Source organism: Humulus lupulus, unplaced genomic scaffold (genome assembly GCF_963169125.1).
Source record: "Humulus lupulus unplaced genomic scaffold, drHumLupu1.1 SCAFFOLD_1027, whole genome shotgun sequence".
Taxonomy (NCBI): Eukaryota; Viridiplantae; Streptophyta; class Magnoliopsida; order Rosales; family Cannabaceae; genus Humulus; species Humulus lupulus.
This window is the reverse complement of record NW_026908660.1, coordinates 1-18428: the sequence shown is the minus strand read 5'-3', so window position 1 is coordinate 18428 and position 18428 is coordinate 1. Positions and strand designations below refer to the sequence as shown.

The window sequence follows — 18428 nt, the reverse complement described above, 5'->3', positions numbered from 1 at the left end:
AGGGAGCGATTACAACGCATCCCATTTTTTTGTAATACTGGTGCATTCTTTTTCTATTTTCGACACCTGGATAGGTATATAATCCAAATTTTTTTTATATACGGTGTACATTGTAGGTATTTAGAATATTATGCAAATTTTCAAAAAATTTCGAATAGTTTTCGAAGCCGAAAACATGGTTCAAACTGTCAAATTTTACACGCGTACACAAAAAAACAGGTACGCGTGCAACAGACAGTTTAGACACTATTTTCATCGGTACAATAATTTATTTGGAATTTCTTGAAAATTTGTAGGATGTTCTAGATAGCTATAATGTACACCGTCATATAAACAAAATTTATAATTATATCTATCCAGGTGCCGAAAATAGAAAAAGAATGCACCAGTGTTGTAATATATATATTCATATGAACTACTTACTTCCAACCATGCTGGTGATCTAGCAGGCTCCCAAGCTGCTTCACCACCGTTTTTACTCTAAAATAAGTCAAATTCAACAAGGTTATAATTGACACATAATTAATTGTGAAAATTAAATTCATAATTGGATCCGAAAGTATATTTCTTATTCTCGTGGTTGTTAGGTTCTTCTAATTAACAAGTGAATTCGTACTAATAAAGATTCCAAAAGTCTATCTTTCATGACCAATTGGAACATTCATGTTGTTCCCAATATGAATTATAGTGTTATTTATCCTTCAAATTCTAATTATCATAAGAGAATTGCTAAGGGGGTGCCAAACACTATAAGAAGATGACATATCGTTATTGGTGCAATTTAATATCGGATCCCACTTATTTGAATTTAATAAATATATATCGCTATAACTAATCACAGGGTGTCAACTAATATAGTATTGGACATCTTAAAGTGTCAAATAACAGCACTCTTATCATAATTGGCACAAATTTTTTTAGAAATTAGAAGTGATCCCACATCCCCTAATCTTTGTTAAAAACTTAATTCTAATTCAATGTATGTCAAATCTTGTACAATGTATCCTAATTCGAACTATGTTGTCTCACATTTAAAAGTTGTCACTCATCTTACTTTTAAAGCATTTATTGCTAACTTGTCCTCATGTGAAATCACTTTTAAAAAGGGGTTGTATTTAAAGAAATGAGACCTTTAAAAAAGAATAATGTAAATGGGTGTTTATAACAGTGAAACAAAGTTTAGATGATTGATGAAATTAGAAATCTTAAGAGAATGCTTGCCAATGAATTTGAGATTAAGGATTTGGGCAAGTTATGATATTTTTCTGGGTATTGATTTACATGATAAAAAATTATATTATCTGACCTAGCTATAACCTATTAAATATATTAGTTAATTATAACTAAGTTTTATTTAGTATTTATGTCTTATTTTATCTTGTATTTATATACAATGATCTATTTTTTAAAGTTATTTTGTACTCTAGTCTATTTTTAATAATTCGTTGCAAAATAATCTCTCATAATTTAGATAGAGAGTCAAAAATTTAGATAGGTGGTCGAAAAATTCAAACAATTGGTTAAAAATTTTAGACTGCTAGTCGAAAAATTTAGACAGAGCCCATTTTGCAAAAAATTATCAAAAGTAAGCCAGAATGTAAAATTACCTAAAAAAAAAAGGTCATTTTCACAAATTTCTCAATGTATTGTTTCCTTTCAATCAATAGATCTATTTATTTGTCTTCATATAAATATCTCTATATATAATAAGTGTATAGATAACGGAAATTCTTGGTTTTAACGGTTTTATTTTTTAAAGGTTAACTTTAACAGAATATTTTTATATTTAACAGAATATTCGTTTGTAAACACTTAAACTTAAATAAAATAAATACATAATTAAAAAAATTAAAGTAAGATATTTTTGAGATATTTTACCATGATAAATATTTAAAAATAATAAATAATTAAACAAATTAAAATATGATATTTTTGAGATATTTTATAATGATAATTATTTAAAAACAATAAAATCATATGTTTTATAATATCAATAATATTTAATTAAACTTAAATTCACTTATTATAATAATATTATATTAAACATATAATATAATCTACTGTGAATTAACAACAAATTGTTTTTAAAAAAAAAACTAGCAAGAAACTTAAAGTTAAAATTTAAGTATAATATTTAATAATTACATTAAATATATAATATATAATCTATTGTTGTCACTTCCATATACTTAAACAAAAACTAGAATAAACTAGAACAAACATAAACTTAAATAAAAATAAATAAATTATTTAATTAAAATAATACATTTATTTCAAATTTATACGACATTAATATAAATTAGATAAAAATAATTAATAAATTATATAAATAGAACTGAGCAAACGTGCATATTACACGTTGCTTGTATCTAGTATATATATATACTTATATCAAGGCCATTTGGTATGCTGTCTTGAATTGGCTAATCATTAAAATGCAAGTTTAACAAAAGATAAATACAAAATCATATCTTTTCTATATAATAAATGTGTAGATAACGGAAATTCTTGGTTTTAACGGTTTTTTATTTTTTTATGGTTAACTTTAACGGAATAGTCTTATATTTAACATAATATTCTTATATTTAACGGTAGTTTGTAAACACTTAAACTTAAATAAAATAAAATAAATAATTAAAAAATTAAAAAATTAAAAAAAGATATTTTTGAGATATTGTACAATAATAATTATTTAAAAATAATAAATAATTAAACAAATTAAAATATGATATTTTTGAGATATTTTACAATAATAATTATTTAAAAATAATAATATGATATGTTTTATAACTTAAATATAATTTAATTAAACTTAAACTAACTTATTAGAATAATATCATATTAAATATATAATATAATCTACTGTGAATTAGCAACAAATTATTTTTTTTAAAAAAAACTAGTAAGAAACTTAAATTTAAATTCCATGCATAATATTTAATATTACATTAAACATATAATATATGATCTCTTGTTGTCCTTCCCAAATACAAAAACTAGAACAAATACAAACTTAAACAAAAATAAATAAATAATTTAATTAAAATATAATATTTAATTGAAATGTATATGACATTAATATAAATTTAATAAAAATAATTAATAATTTTTTTAAATAAAACTAAACAAACGTGCATATTACACGTTGTTTGTATCTAGTATATATATATATATATATGTTTGTGTGTTTTTCTCACCTGCAAAGAAAGTATTACATTAACAGTATCATATAATTTCTCAGCTTCCATATTTTCTCCAACAATCTCCAGTGGCATCATCGACAACAATAAGCAACACTGTAATGTATAATTTAAGAAAAAAAACAATGAGTTCAACAGATTGATGTGTGAAAATTAAGAAAAAAAAAGAAAAAAATTAAGAGAGGTACAATTTTTGGTTAAATAATAATTAAACTAATTATAACCTTTAAACCTTCTGCGGTACAATCAGAAACTTGCCATCCATGATCTTGATCAGAAAATGTCCATGATCCTTTAGAAATGTGGCGATACATACTTCTGAAGTCGCCTGAAGGATTGTCTTTGACCTTTATAATTATTAATAATATTATTATTATTACTATGTATAATGCATAATAAAATAATTAGGTCTCCAATTAGAGCTCCATCGATCTTCTAGGATTGTAATTATTGTTTCACTAATTAAACTTTTGAATTAGCACTAACCTGAGATTTCTTAATGAAGTCATGACCTTTAGCCAAAGTTGGTCCGATTTCATCAACAAGGTTATTTGCAAGAAAAGCTTGAATTGCAAAAGTAGCATCCCACGATTGGCTACCAAAACTCTACAAAAATTAAAGGTGTAAAAATGTATTTGAAAATGTCACTTAATAATACAAATCCATTGTTAAAATACAAATATGAAGGGAGCGACTACAACTTGTAGCTATCAAGAACATCCTACAAATTTTCAAAAAATCCAGAATAAATTATGGTATCGAAAATAAGATTCAACCAGCTTGTTGCACGAGTGCTTATTTTTTGTATACGCGAGCGTGTAAAAATTAACTGTTTGAACCTTGATTTTGATACTTCCTAAAATTTTGCAGGTTGTCTTAAAAGATTACAATGTACACTGTTATATAAAAAAATTAGAAAACAAATTAGCAAGGTGTAGAAAACACAAACTGGCTGCACCGATGTTGTCAAAAAAGTGGATGCCCTGTAGTCGCTACATATATATATGTATAAATAAAATATGTATGCGTGCACACTACATGTTAAGAAGAAGAGTTAGTTATGTTCAATTTAGTCTAAGTGTTGCAAGTAGTACTAACTTGTATCTTCAATCCATCTTCAGCAATCCATATGAAGTCTGGAACCCTAGCAAGATGCCTTTTGAAATAGTCACCATTTGGATCTTCAACCCAACATGCAAGCATACATAACGCCTGTCTTAAAAAAAGAATGTGAGCAACTATATATATATATCTATAAATAATAATTAAGATAATACCTTAAAAGTTTTGTTCGAAAAGTGTGTGATTGAATTGGATAACTTTGTATATATATATGGTGAGAAATTATGTAAACAATATTTTGATCACCTTTTCTACACATCCAATAGTAATGTATCGACTATTCTCATCTTCGTAATGAATATGCTTCATGGTTACTTGAAGAGCTTTTTCTCTTATAAATTTTTTCAAAGGCCAACGACTCAAAAGAGGCTCGACAAATAGGTACAGACTATCCCATGCAAAATTTTGTACCCAATGACGTTCACAATAAAGATCCTCCTACAAAATTATATGATAAAGTCATCATGTACGTACAATATTTACTTATAAAGATATCGATATAAATATACATAAGAGACGAATACAACGCATCTATTTTCTTTACAACACCGGTGCATCATTTTTCTATTTCGGCACTGGATAGATATAATCCAAATTTTTTTTTATATGGCGGTGTACATTGTAAGTATTTAGAATATCCAACAAATTTTCAAGAAATTCTGAATAGTTTATGAAGCTGAAAACAGAGTTTAAACTGTCAAATTTTACACGCGTACATAAAAAAACAGACATGCGTGCAACGGACAGTTTAGATCATGTTTCGGTACTATAATTTATTCAGAATTTCTTGAAAATTTGCAGGATGTTCTAGATAGCTATAATGTACACCATCATATAGAAAAATTTGAGATTATAACTATTCAAGTGCCGAAATAGAAAAAAGGATGCACCGGTATTGTAAAATAAGGAGATGCGTTGTAGTCGCTCCCAATATATATATTAGGGTGGGCATTCGATCAAATCCAGCATTTTTGTTCTAATCTAATCCAATCTAATTAATTAGATTGGATTTTGAAAATAATCCAATCCAACCCAATCCAATCAAATTAGTAATGATTCGGTTTTTTACTTGGATTTCGAGTTGGAACCTCATTTTTTTTCCGAAACCGAGTTGGAACTTGATTTTCAATATCAACTTAAAAGCATACAAAAGATCACTTAAAAACTAAACAACACCATCAATTTAAATTCAAACTAAATAAAGTTATCCACCTTACAAACTTAAAGTAGTATTGTAAAAATTTGAGAGAATGTATGCGTTTATTTAGTGTTTTCTCCTTTAATTAGGTCTTGAAGTGTATAGGGGAAGACTGATAGTTAGCCAATAACAATTTATTAAAAAATATATAAATAATGAAATACTTTTTAATATATATATTATATATAATTGTATTTGATCGGTTTGTAATTGGATTTTGACAGTGTGTCATCCGCCATCCGATTCAATCCAAAATCCAATCCAATCCTATTGTAATTGGATTTGATTGGTTCAGTGTAATTGTATTGGTTTGGATGTTGCCCACCCGTAATATATATGAGTTCATTTTTAATGATTATATGTTAATATTTGCCTATGGCTACATACATACATAATTTTTTTTTTGTGTGTGTATGTGTTACATACCTTAGCACATTGATGACGTGCATTCCTCCAATTGATTTCATTATAAGGTTGAGCATAAAGTTCCTCCCTCAATTGTAGAATAAGTGGTGTGATGGGACCAACAAATCTTTTTCCATACAAATATGACATAGGCATATAAACCAATCGAGAATAGCACCATATCTTAGCTACAATAATGTTTAGAAAGACAAAAAGTACACCGATTACTTAAGAAAATCATCAAACAAATTATAAGTATTTATGTTTAATTAAAGATATAAATATAACCAACATGGATGTATAGCTGAAAAAGATGGAAGAATCCAAAATTCAGGAGGCATTGGATTGCAACCACTCCAATCAAAGACTCCAAGCATCTACGAAAAATAAAATAATAATTAATTAGTTAATCAAGAACAATATAACTAACGGACAATTCTTCTATAGGGTCTTCACTTTAAGCCCTACTGGTAGGGCTCTCAGTATTTCTCGACCCGTGAACAGTTTTCAGTGTGATTTTTTTTATGACCGTGTATATTGTAGCTATTTAGAGCATCCTGCAAATTTTTAAAAAATTTCGAATAATTTACAGTATCGAAAACTAGGTTCAAACATGTTGTTTTCCACACGCATAAAAAAAATTAGTCACGCGTGCAACAACATGTTTGAACCTAGTTTTCGGTACTGTAAACTATTCGGAATTTTCTGAAAATTTGCAGGATGCTCTAAATAGCTACAATATACACGGTCATAAAAAAAATCGTGCTGAAAACTGTTCACGGGTTGATAATACTGAAAGCCCTACCGGTAGGGCTTAAAGTGAAGCCCCTATAGGAGAATTCTCCTATAACTATATACTGTCTATTATATTTTAACATTGAAATTATCTCATTTCATACCGAAAGCCAAGTCTTTCCCCAAGGGAGTATGTTTGTTACACTACCATGGTCAAGAATCCATTTTCTTGCTCTTGCACAAGCATTATCTTGACCATCTTTAGGCAATTCTTCTCCAAGTAAACGCAAACAAATGTAGTTAAATGCTGTCCCAAACATTGAGCTAGGGCCCTCTACATGCAGTCCCCACCCACCATCTTCATTCTAAATGTCACAACAAAATGATCGTGTGTTCAATATGAAGTTATTTTAAATATAAAATGAATGTATATATATAGGACAATTCTTGTATATAGGTGCTTCACTTTAAGCCTTATTGGTGGGACTCTCAGTGTTATCGACTTTTGAATAAATTTCGGCGCGAGTTTTTTTTATAACCGTGTATATTGTAGTTATTTAGATCATCGGCCCGATTTTATGAAAATTCTGAATAGTTTATTGTACCGAAAACTAGGTTTAAACATGTTGTTGCAAATGTGGCTAATTTTTTTTTATGCGCGTGGAAAACAACATGTTTGAATCTAATTTTTGGTATTGTAAACTATTCAGAATTTTCTGAAAATTTGCAGAAATGTCTAAACAACTTCAATATACATGGTCATAAAAAAAATCGCACTGAAAGCTATTCACGGGTCGAGAACACTGAAGAGCTCCACCGGTAGGGTTTAAAAGTGAAGCCCTATATGAGAAATTCCCTATATATATTATTGTTTTGCAATAATAAACTGTCTTTGTGAAATGTTTATGTTATTATATATTAAAGGCTAAAATGTCTAACAAAATTTGACAAAGATGAACACCATAACCAAATTTTAGTTGAATAAGCATCTATACCTGATGATAATGTATGTAACGAAAAATTTCCTTACGATGTTCACTAGTGAAAATGGTATTAAGGTGACCTGTAATGTATAGACACATGACCTACAACAAAATAAACAAAATGTTATGTTAATGTTTTTAAAGATAAAAACTAGAAATTGTATATATTAAAGGAGGATTCTCCGGTGTACTCGAAAAATGGGCACACTGGTGCACCCTCTTGATGTTTTTAGCTTGAGAAGTATTTTTAGCGATTTTTGTTATGATTGCGTACATTGTAGCTATTTGAAGCGTCCTGTGAATTTTCATAAAATTTCGAATGATTTATAGTGCCGAAAATAAAGTTCAAATATGTTACCTTCCACGTGCATAAAAAAAGCAGTCGCACGTGCAACAAACTATTTGAACTTTGTTTTCTACACTGTAAATTATTCGGAATTTCTAAATTTTTTTTAGGATTCTCTATAAATAACTACAATATACACAGTTATACAAAAATTTGCGCCAAAAAAATTTTCCAAACCAAAAACTAAAGAGAAGTGCACCAGTGCACTTCTTTTTTGGTGCATCGAAAAACTGCCCTATATTAAAAAAGAAAAAGAAAAACATAAAATATTAAAATACTAACAAATGGGGGTAAGAAGTACATAGGGCCACTATTTTCAGCACGCCAGTGTCCATCACTAGCTTGTAAGGCTGGCAAGAAGTGGGCAGTCCTTCTTAGTGCACATGTTGTCTTTTCAAGAGTGATCACTTCACCATCATCAATATGAACCGAAGGAATTGTTTGTTTGAAACTTTTTTCTCTCAAAAACTACAAAAAAATTAATAAAACAAAACTAATTTATACACTTATCATATGATTTCATTAAGAAATAGAAAAAAATAATAGATTAGATTAGATTAGATTAGATTATAATATAATATAATATAATATAATAAATTGATAAGTAGTTTTATGACCTTTAGTAGAGAAGCTCACACACACAGATAAATAATTAGTAGAGAAGCTCGATGGTACTTGATACTAGCTCGATGGAGCCTTCAAAATCAAGATTTTAATGAAAAAATTGACGTTGCTCGATGGTGGTTCGATGGTTGCTCGATGGTGGTTCGATAGTGATTCGATGCAATTCTTGTAAGAGACATAATTTTTTACTCAGGTGTCCGTTTGGGATGATTTGTTTTTTGATTTTGGGTATTTTTTTTGAGATCTAGACGTTTTAGATGTTCACATACACATTTTCAAAGTTTAGAACTTGAAAACATACCAAAACATATCTTGAAATTACCCTGATTGCTCAGGTGTTAACCGATCACTTGCTTGCCCAGGGAAGTCATAGCAATATAAGGAATGGACATTCAGACTCATGTTACGTGTCCACGAAGGGGCCCCTTTTCCCCAGAACATGAGGTATGTTTTGCATTTGTCATTTTTTTTCAAGATTTACATTTCTCAAATGTGTATATATACATCTCAAACGTGTAGATCTTGAAAAAATACCCAAAATAAAAAAAATTTACCCCAAACGGACACCCGAGTGAAAAATTATGTATCTTGCAAGAATCGCATCGAATACCTTCGAACCACCATTGAACATCTATCGAACCACCATCGAGCAACATCGATTTTTTCATGAAAATCTTGATTTTGAAGGTCCCATCGAGCTGACATCGAGCACCATCGAACCACGGCGATTTTCTGCAAATTTCAAAGTTTCAGATCTGAAAAAAAATCGCAAAAAAAACCCAAAAATCATGCCCCGATCTGTTCGAAATACAATATTTTAGTGTCCTAGTAAGAAATACTTGCTATTACATTGAGTTCTCTTATATTTTACATTGTCCATGGATTTTTTTTCTAGAGAGAGAGTGGAGAGGAATGGGTTAAGAGAGAGAAAGGGAAGAGAGAAGAGGAGGTGGATGGGAATAAATATGGGAGGGATATTTTGGGTATTATCAAAATATTTTACATTTTTTTGAAATGATTAGAAGATTTAGTATTTTTTTTATTTAGGATACCTCATTAAGCATAAAAACTAAAATTTCCCTTTTCATTGTAGTGACCGAAAGAAATAAGTAAAATTAAAATCGAGATTATACACAGTTACAAACTATCACTTTCACTTCACCCTTGCCAATAAATTATAAAACTTGAAAAAAAAATACAGAATTAAAATCCTAACAAAAATTGTACCTTAGCTAAAATCGAAAATCCATTCCAAGGGTATATTGAAAGGAGAACAAAGAGAGAGATAATAAAAAGATATAGTTAATAAGACCAGTGGATAGATACTTCAAAAAATAATTCTAACCTCATTAATTCTTGTTGTTTTGATCATTTGTTAGAGATTAATTAGCAGAGGTGAACATTTGACCCGAAAAACCCGCAAACATGCCCGACTCGCAGCCTGAAAACCTGATGTTTTTCAAAATCTGTCGAATTCAGGTGAAATCCGATCCGAACATAATTAAAAAAAAAATTAATTTTTGAAAAAATTAATATTTTTTTTTAAATTACTAAGGCTCAATTTGTAAAAAATAAACATTACCAAACTAACAATAAAGTTAAAAAAAACATGTGAAAAGTAAAAAAAAATAAAAAAGTGTCAAAAAAATAGTATTTTTAAAATTCTTTTACCAATACCTATTTTCAGCCCAAAGCCCATATTTTGACCAATCCCACCCGAAACTCGACCAAACCCGACCCGACCTATGTGACTATTCAAAATTTTCTAAAAATCGCACCGATGCTCTAAATAGCTACAATATACATGGTCATAGAAAAAAATCGCGTCGAAAACTTTTCAAAGGTCGAGAACACTGGGAACCTTATTGGTAGAGCTTAAAGTGAAACCCTTATAGGAAAAAATTCCCTATACATATATATAAATATATATATATACATATGGGATGTTGAAACTAAAGTTTTTGAACTAAAAACAGGCAGCTCAAATTCCAATCAAGAATGATCAAGCAGCCAATGAGGCTGCACTTGATCTAGTGAAGAAAGACAAGTCAAGAGAAGTGAGAGCAGGGCATGATGGGACATGGGCAGCTCACCCCGGACTGATTCCAGCTTGTTTGGAGGTCTTCAACAACACCATGGGCAATGCACCCAACCAAATCAAGACCGCCAAGCGAGAAGAGGCTGCGAATCTAACCGAAGAAGACCTCTTGCAAAGGCCGAGAGGGGTTAGAACCATGGAAGGTTTGAGGCTGAACACAAGAGTTGGGATCCAATACTTAGCAGCATGGCTAACCGGGTCTGGCTCGGTGCCTCTTTACAACCTCATGGAAGATGCTGCAACCGCCGAGATCAGCAGAGTTCAGAATTGGCAATGGCTCAAGTATGGTGTGGAGCTGAAAGGAGATGGGCTTGGTGTGAGGGTGAACAAGGAGCTGTTTGGGAGAGTGGTGGAAGAAGAGATGGCTAGGGTTGAAAGAGAGGTTGGGAAAGAGAAGTTCAAGAAAGGAATGTATAAAGAGGCTGCTAAGATCTTCACTAGGCAATGCACAGCCTCAACACTTGATGATTTTCTCACTCTTGATGCCTACAACAACATTGTCGTTCACCACCCTAAGTTGACACCATCTAGGCTTTAAATTTCCTTTTTATGTTGTCGTTTTCTTGTAAGAGATTGTCGTTTCCTTTTTATGGCTAGTACCTTTTTAAGTTCTCTATGCACTTGCAAATAATGAAGTTTGAACTTCTTCAAGGACTGTTTATTAATGAGAAATCTTAGCGGTTGCAAATAATGAGTAAACATTTTGTTTGTTAGTTTTATAATTTTGACATTTTTCTAATGGGACTGCATGCTGGTAAATTTTATGACATGTCAATTTACCATACCAATACGTGTAAAGAATACAAAGATTTTGGCTTGAAAAAGCCATTTTTTAAAAATCTAGAACACGAATTATTCTGTTTTTTTACCCGTTTTTCAAATTTCTGACACAAATATATATATAAAGAGGAGAGCTTCAAGGAGATGATGTGGCACTCTAAAATTACTCTAAACTATTTTTTCTATTTTCTCCTTATTTAATTATTAATAAGGAGATGATGTGTCCTTTAATCTAATTTTTTATGCTTCAAGGAGATGATGTGCACCCTAAAATTACTCAAAACTATTTTTTCTATTTTCTCTCTCTCTATATATATATAAAGGAGAGCTTCAAGGAGATGATGTGGCACTCTAAAATTACTCCAAACTATTTTTTCTATTTTCTCCTTAAATCTAATTTTTTTTATTCATTTTTATTAATAAGGAGATGGTGTGTCATTCTAAAATTACTCCAAACTATTTTTTCTATTTTCTCCTTTAATCTAATTTTTTTATTTATTTTTATTAATAATTATTTAAACTTTATATTCTTAGATATTTAAATAAGATATTTTTTTAATTAAATACCTAATAAACTAACAAAAAATAAAATAAAACAAAAACTACATTAAACATTATTTTTTTAGATATTTAAATAAGATATTTTTTGAATTAAATACCTAATCAACTAACAAAAAATAAAATAATAAAAAAAACTACAAATATATACTACATAATATACTAATAAAATAACATATTTGAAGCGGTATATAAAAGATTATCCAAACGAGTAATCAACATTTTGATAAAACACAAGCTCCACGAGTTAATTTTAAAAAATAAAGGGTCCAAACGGGTAATCGGCTAAAATACAATGTCCAAAATGGTGTGTATATATAGTTTACTTTCTATAAAGAATTTTTAACACTTTGAATAAATACATAGTCCAAAGGTTAATTTTTAAAAATAAAGAGCCAAAACAAGTAACCGGCCAAAGTATAGTGTTCAGATAACCAATCTATCTATTCTAATTTTTAACATCTTGACAAAACTTGAGGTCCACAAGTTAATTTTTAAAAATAAAGACCCCAACGAGTAATCGGCTAAAATACAATGTTCAAAATGATGTGAACCCTTACAAAAAACATAAATTATATATAATTTAAATTTTATAAAGAATTTTTAACCTTTTGAATAAATATATGGTCCAAATGTTAATTTATAAAAATAAAGGGTCAAAACGGGTAATCGGCCAAAATACAATGTTCAAATAATCGATCTATACAATCCTATATTTAACCTTTTGATAAAACACGAGTTCTAAAAGTTAATTTTTAAAAATAAAATGTTCAAAAAGGTAATCGCCCAAAATAAGTCTTACACAAAACATAAATTTCCATATACATAATTTATATTTTTTTATAAAAAAAAATCACACAAAACGTATAATAATAATAAAAAATAAATGCACACGTACAACAAATTTTTTGAACTTTGTTTTCGGTACTTTAATTATTCATAATTTTTCAAAAATTTGCAAGAGATTTTATATACAATGGACACCATTATGAAGAAAAAAAATTGTACAAAAGTACGCCCTCACATGTCCATATAAGGAATATGTTGTACGAGTAGGGTGAAAAAGAATCCATGTCGTAGCATTCTCCTAAAAGTATTTTAAAATATGTATATTTTTTAATAATTACAAAAGACTGCGCGAAGCGCGGTTATGTTTTCTAGTATAAGCTAATAAAATAGAAACAAATTATGTGAAGGGTGTGACTATTGACACACATTTTTTTTCTCCACTCACACATTTTTTAATTAAATCCCTTTTAAAATTAAATTTTTTTTCACCCCTCTTAAATTTTTAATAAGTACAATATTATTCATAAAACTTTCTTTCCACACTCCTTTATATTATTATTACTAAATAATACAAATATTATTAAAACTATTATTTCCTAAACAAAATTAAAACTTAAATCATTGCCACTATAGTAAAATACCCACGATGATCACTGACAATATCACGATCAACGTTTTATCTTTTACATCTCATTTTCATGGCTTAATAACATTTCTTTCACATTTATGTTTTTATTTAGTCTTTCTAACGATATTAATTTTGAGTGACTTGTTGTTATCATACACAATTTTAAGTATGAAATACAATAAAAAAGTTCATACATATGATTCAAACAATAAAATATTTTTTTTTAAGAAAAAAAACTCATATTACATTTAAAATTTTTAGCATCTCCACATCCACATCTATATTTAAATTTATATTTTGTTCATTCATTACTTTTTTTTTAGATTACATGATATGTTGATTACTTTTTTTTAGATTACTTTTTTTTTTTAAAATTTATATTGATTTTTTAAATTAATAATCTAACTTTTAATGTTTATACATGATATGTTGAGAGGGCATGTGTTAAGAATTAACCTTTATAATTATAATTGTTCCAGGATATTTATGTCAATTTACACATATATGATATTAGATTACACCATATGAAAAGAAAATTATATAAATAGTACAATATTATCGTCATAGTATTCAATTAAATTAAAGTTTCAAATTGATCTGTTTCCGAAAAAAAAAAACTACTGTTTTTCTTAAAAATAAACTAATAATACAATATTCATTAACATTAATATATAGATATTATTAGAAATATCCTCACCCAAACCCTAATTATATATATATATATTTATATATAGCCGCACAACATATTTCTCCATCATTGTTGAATATGTCGAAGAGGTTTCACCAAGAAGAAATTTTCAGCCATGGCGATCTATAATCAGATGCAGCGCAGTCTGTAAGTATTGGTTCACTCTACTCAATTCAACTCACTATCGTCGTAAAAAGCTTCTTCATGATTATCATTCCATACACAATACTCCTTTCACTTTCATAATAGTCAAACCAAAAGCCAAGAACACCATCTCATCACAACAATTCTACGAATATTTTTCCAACCAATCAAAGACTCTCCACACCAAATTACCTAGACCAATATCCACAAGTCATCACCGTTATCTTGATTTTTTACCATGGCAACACCTTCGCATATTATCAACTTGTGACAATTTGTTACTGATTTCGTGTCATCGTACTTCGTTACAACCTTTGGTGATATGCAATCCCTTTACGAGAAAATGGCGCGAGCTCCCTCAAATATATACAAAATTGCCATTTTTAGATCTCGGAAATGCTGGTATAATTGTGTCGCAGTGCGATCATAAAATGACTAGGTACAAAGTTGTAGTAACGTGGATTCATGCTTATAAGAATGGTATTGCAAAATATTGTGCCCTAACATTCTCTTCAGAGATTGGAAATTGGACAACTAATCAACCAAGTATGTTCTCATTTTGTCGGACTAGTTTAAGCAATCGCGCTCCTATTGCTTACAATGGAAAGTTACATTGGCTCGCCTGTTATCACAATACTGAATTTGTTAATAGAATTATATCATTTGATCTCTTCAACGAAAATCACAAGTTTTGTCGGGAAATTTCCTTTCCATGGGATCTTGAACATGAGAAAAGGTGTTGTTTGGATTGGTTGGTTCAGATTGGATTGGTCCAGGGTCGTCTGCGACTCTCACAACAAAGGCGGGAACCTAGACTTGATCGTCTGCGACTCTCACAACAAAGGCAGGAACCTAGACTTTTCGGTTTGAAAATTTGGGAACTAAATTATGAAAATAAAGACGAAGGCGAGGAGGAGGATTGTTCGTGGAGGTTGGTTCATGACATTATGGTGGAAGAGTGGATCGACATTTGGTATGTTCTTGCTTTTCATCCCAATAATGGTAATGTGGTGTTCTTGTTGTTCAAACAAGTTCAAATTTTTGAATACGATATGGTGGAAAAGAAGATGGAAAGAATTGGTCAACTTCCATTTAAGAGTTTATTCGTATGTAACTTTACACTAGTGCATCCTTTTTGGCCTACTTCATTTTCGTGTTAATTTTATTTATGATGGGAAACTATTCTTCTAAATTTTAGTTTGTTTTAATGAATTATTTGTTGCAATTGGGAGTACTTACTTAACTTTATTAAAAGATTTGGAAGTTTCTAACAAATATAACAAAATAATTATACACTTATAAATTTGGTGATATTTTCGGTTTAGATATTTTGTGATCTTTTTTAATAACAACTTTTCAGCGGGCACATTTTCCTCTAAATTTAAGCGTTTTTTTTAACAAATATTATTTATTTTATTTTGTAGACGATATCTCTCTAGCTTTTCTACTTCTATATTATAAGTTAATTCATTATATTGGATTAAATTTCCATATTTTTATTATAATTTTCAAATAATTCCATACATATTTATTTCAAATAATGCCTTACATCCATTGTAAATAGCCTATTGTAAATAAGAGTAACTAGTTACATCCATGCAAACTGAAAATAAAACTAAAAAAATGGTTACTTGTTATTTTGACATATATGTTTGATTTTTGGGTAACTGTCCATATTACTGCAAATTTGGGTAACCGGTTATATGCAATCTAAAACTAATTAAAATTGTAACTAATTACTCTAACATGTATGTTTAATTTCTAGATAACTAGTTACCATGCTATCTAAAGCTAATTAAAATGGTAACTGGTTACTCTGACAATTACTAGTAACATGTTACCATATATTTATGTCTTTCCAAATTTAAGTTTTGTCAATGGCTTGTTGCATAATGGTACCATGGAGTGATAGTGCATACATGAATGGTGCTCTAAATCTCCAGTTCTCTTTTGGGGCCTCTTCGAGTGGATGTTAACAACAATTTTCTTAATGATGATCCAAGGAAGAACACTCATCAATGATACAATTACTAGGGGTTTAAAGATCCCAACAATCCTTAATTAGTTGGTTTAAACAAGCATCTCATGTTGGTCTAAGAAGCTGGAAAGAGGTTTTCTTTTTCCAAGAATGCTCACCAGGTTAGACTAAACTATATTTGTTCCACAGAATATTCATCATCTGTATAGATATTTTGGTCTATGGTGATGATATCTTAATCACTAGACACTACAAAAAAAGTTATCCTTTAGTTACAATGTTTAGTCGTAACATCAATTTTTTTTTTTGCAATTAAATGTCACTTTTAGTCATAACAAAAAATTACTTGTAACTAAAAAATAACATTTTGTCACAAGTTATATTACTAATGTAGTTTTAGTTACCTATTATACACAATGACAAAATTTATTTATGATTAAAAACATATTAAGTCACATTTAATTGTGATTTTTGTAATTAATACAAGAAAATGTGAGACATTACTTATCAACTATAAGTGCAAGTAAAAGTATTTTATGCCTACAAATTTTATTGATAAGAAGTAATAATATATCTAAAATATTATAATATTAACAAAATGTTAACCCACCAATAATCTGTACCAATAAATAAAAGTGTACCAATAATATGAGAGTAATCTTTATTTCATAATAATAGGCATATATAATTAACATTTTCCTCAAATTATTCAAATAGAGAAAGTGAACATCAAGCTTAAGACTTCTTATAATTGATATTATTACGAAGTCTATTATTAATTTGTACTCATAATAATGTCTTATGCTTAAGCATAAATCATAACTACGTACACACCAAGCTGGAGCTTTATTACCTCACAACTCTTTTTATTAGTTTTAACCACACATTAATTATTAATTAAGTGCTTCGATTTTTTACTTGTTCTTTGTTTATGGCAATAGAACTCGATTGCGATACTCTGCAAGCGCCCATAATGGAAATATGTTTTTGTATAATGGATAATGCAGTGGACAATTCATCTTGAAAACTCCAACTATGTCCTGGCATGGGTCATAATAAAATAAAATCAATTATTTGTTTGTTAGACAAAATTAAATTCAACTTCACTTTTAGGGGAGACAACAATTTCTAAAGATTATTTTAATTTTTGGATTCAAGTAAATTAAGAGAAAAGAGAATTTAATTTCATGATTAGATCAACTTATAGAAATAAACTTGTAGTAAGATATTTTAGAAAATACTATATATATATATTCCTTAGTAATGTTTGTTCTCATTAATTTTTGCATTAAAAGTAATATTGCTAAAGAAAAAATATATATATATATATATACCTGTTCTGGAAAATCACCATTTTCCATTTGAGAATTGATAATGAGCTTTGCAGCTCGATGAAGAGGTGTTGGGTCTCTTTCTGCTTGTCCAGCATGAATCAATGCCATCATAGCCCATGAAGTTTGTACTAAGTTTGATCTATTTTCTGGAAATGCTACATATTCCTATAATACAATCAAAATTAATACAATTATTCACACATGATTATAAATGAGAAGATAAAAATGAATTGTAAAAAAAGTTATATACTTCAGGTTAATAAGTTAGAGAAATTAATGAAAATGACATATTTTTAAGTGATTTTGCACTCTGGTTTACTTTTGATAATTTTTTGTAAAATTGCATCTGTCTAAAATTCGACCAGCTGTCTAAATTTTCGACTATCTGTCTAAATTATGAGAAACCATTTCGCAAAGAATTATTAAAACTAAACTAGAGTGCAAATTGAATTTAAAAAATAAACCATTTTGCCAAGAGACTCAATAAGTTATAAATTACACTACTCATAATATATACCTTTTTAGGGCATGAAAGGTAGCTCTCTCCCCAACCGCCATCAAATGTTTGTTTTTTGAGTAGGAATTCAACTCCCTTGCGCATAGTTTGACTGTTGCTGTAAGTTTTACCAACTGCGGCTAGTCCTCCAAGGGCAAACCACGAAGCATATGTGAAGCAAATTCCCCAATTGCCATACCTATATACAATAAAACCTCGTAAGAATAAATTTGAGACCAAACAAATTGTATTCTAATTGAGAGCTTATAATAAATAGAGACATCCGTACAATTTTTTTTTTCAAACACTCAAAAGTATAAAT

At 29.0% G+C, this 18428-nt stretch overlaps 3 protein-coding genes across 3 annotated transcripts; 1 reads left to right on the top strand and 2 right to left on the bottom strand.

The window, feature by feature from the left end:
* Positions 1-386: 386 nt before the first annotated feature.
* Positions 387-9244, bottom strand: LOC133810296 (beta-amyrin synthase-like; the record flags this gene model as incomplete). The annotated part of the gene is made up of 12 exons (XM_062246042.1): positions 9224-9244; positions 8272-8457; positions 7656-7745; positions 6825-7025; positions 6218-6302; positions 5947-6113; positions 4569-4760; positions 4299-4412; positions 3687-3806; positions 3425-3547; positions 3198-3296; positions 387-480 (listed from the first exon to the last, which is right to left on the bottom strand). Coding segments are annotated over exons 1-12 (1492 nt in total), but the record flags the coding sequence as incomplete, so codon positions are not given.
* Positions 9245-10038: 794 nt separating this feature from the next.
* LOC133810295 (malate synthase, glyoxysomal-like) lies at positions 10039-11249 on the top strand. Its single transcript, XM_062246041.1, has 2 exons — positions 10039-10092; positions 10590-11249. Exons 1-2 carry the CDS (start codon positions 10039-10041, stop codon positions 11247-11249), a joined length of 714 nt encoding a protein of 237 aa, XP_062102025.1.
* A 5663-nt stretch (positions 11250-16912) lies between these two features.
* On the bottom strand, positions 16913-18325 carry LOC133810293 (camelliol C synthase-like). Its single transcript, XM_062246040.1, has 3 exons — positions 18128-18325; positions 17611-17775; positions 16913-17316 (listed from the first exon to the last, which is right to left on the bottom strand). Exons 1-3 carry the CDS (start codon positions 18209-18211, stop codon positions 17206-17208), a joined length of 360 nt encoding a protein of 119 aa, XP_062102024.1. The 5' UTR covers positions 18212-18325; the 3' UTR covers positions 16913-17205.
* Positions 18326-18428: the final 103 nt, after the last annotated feature.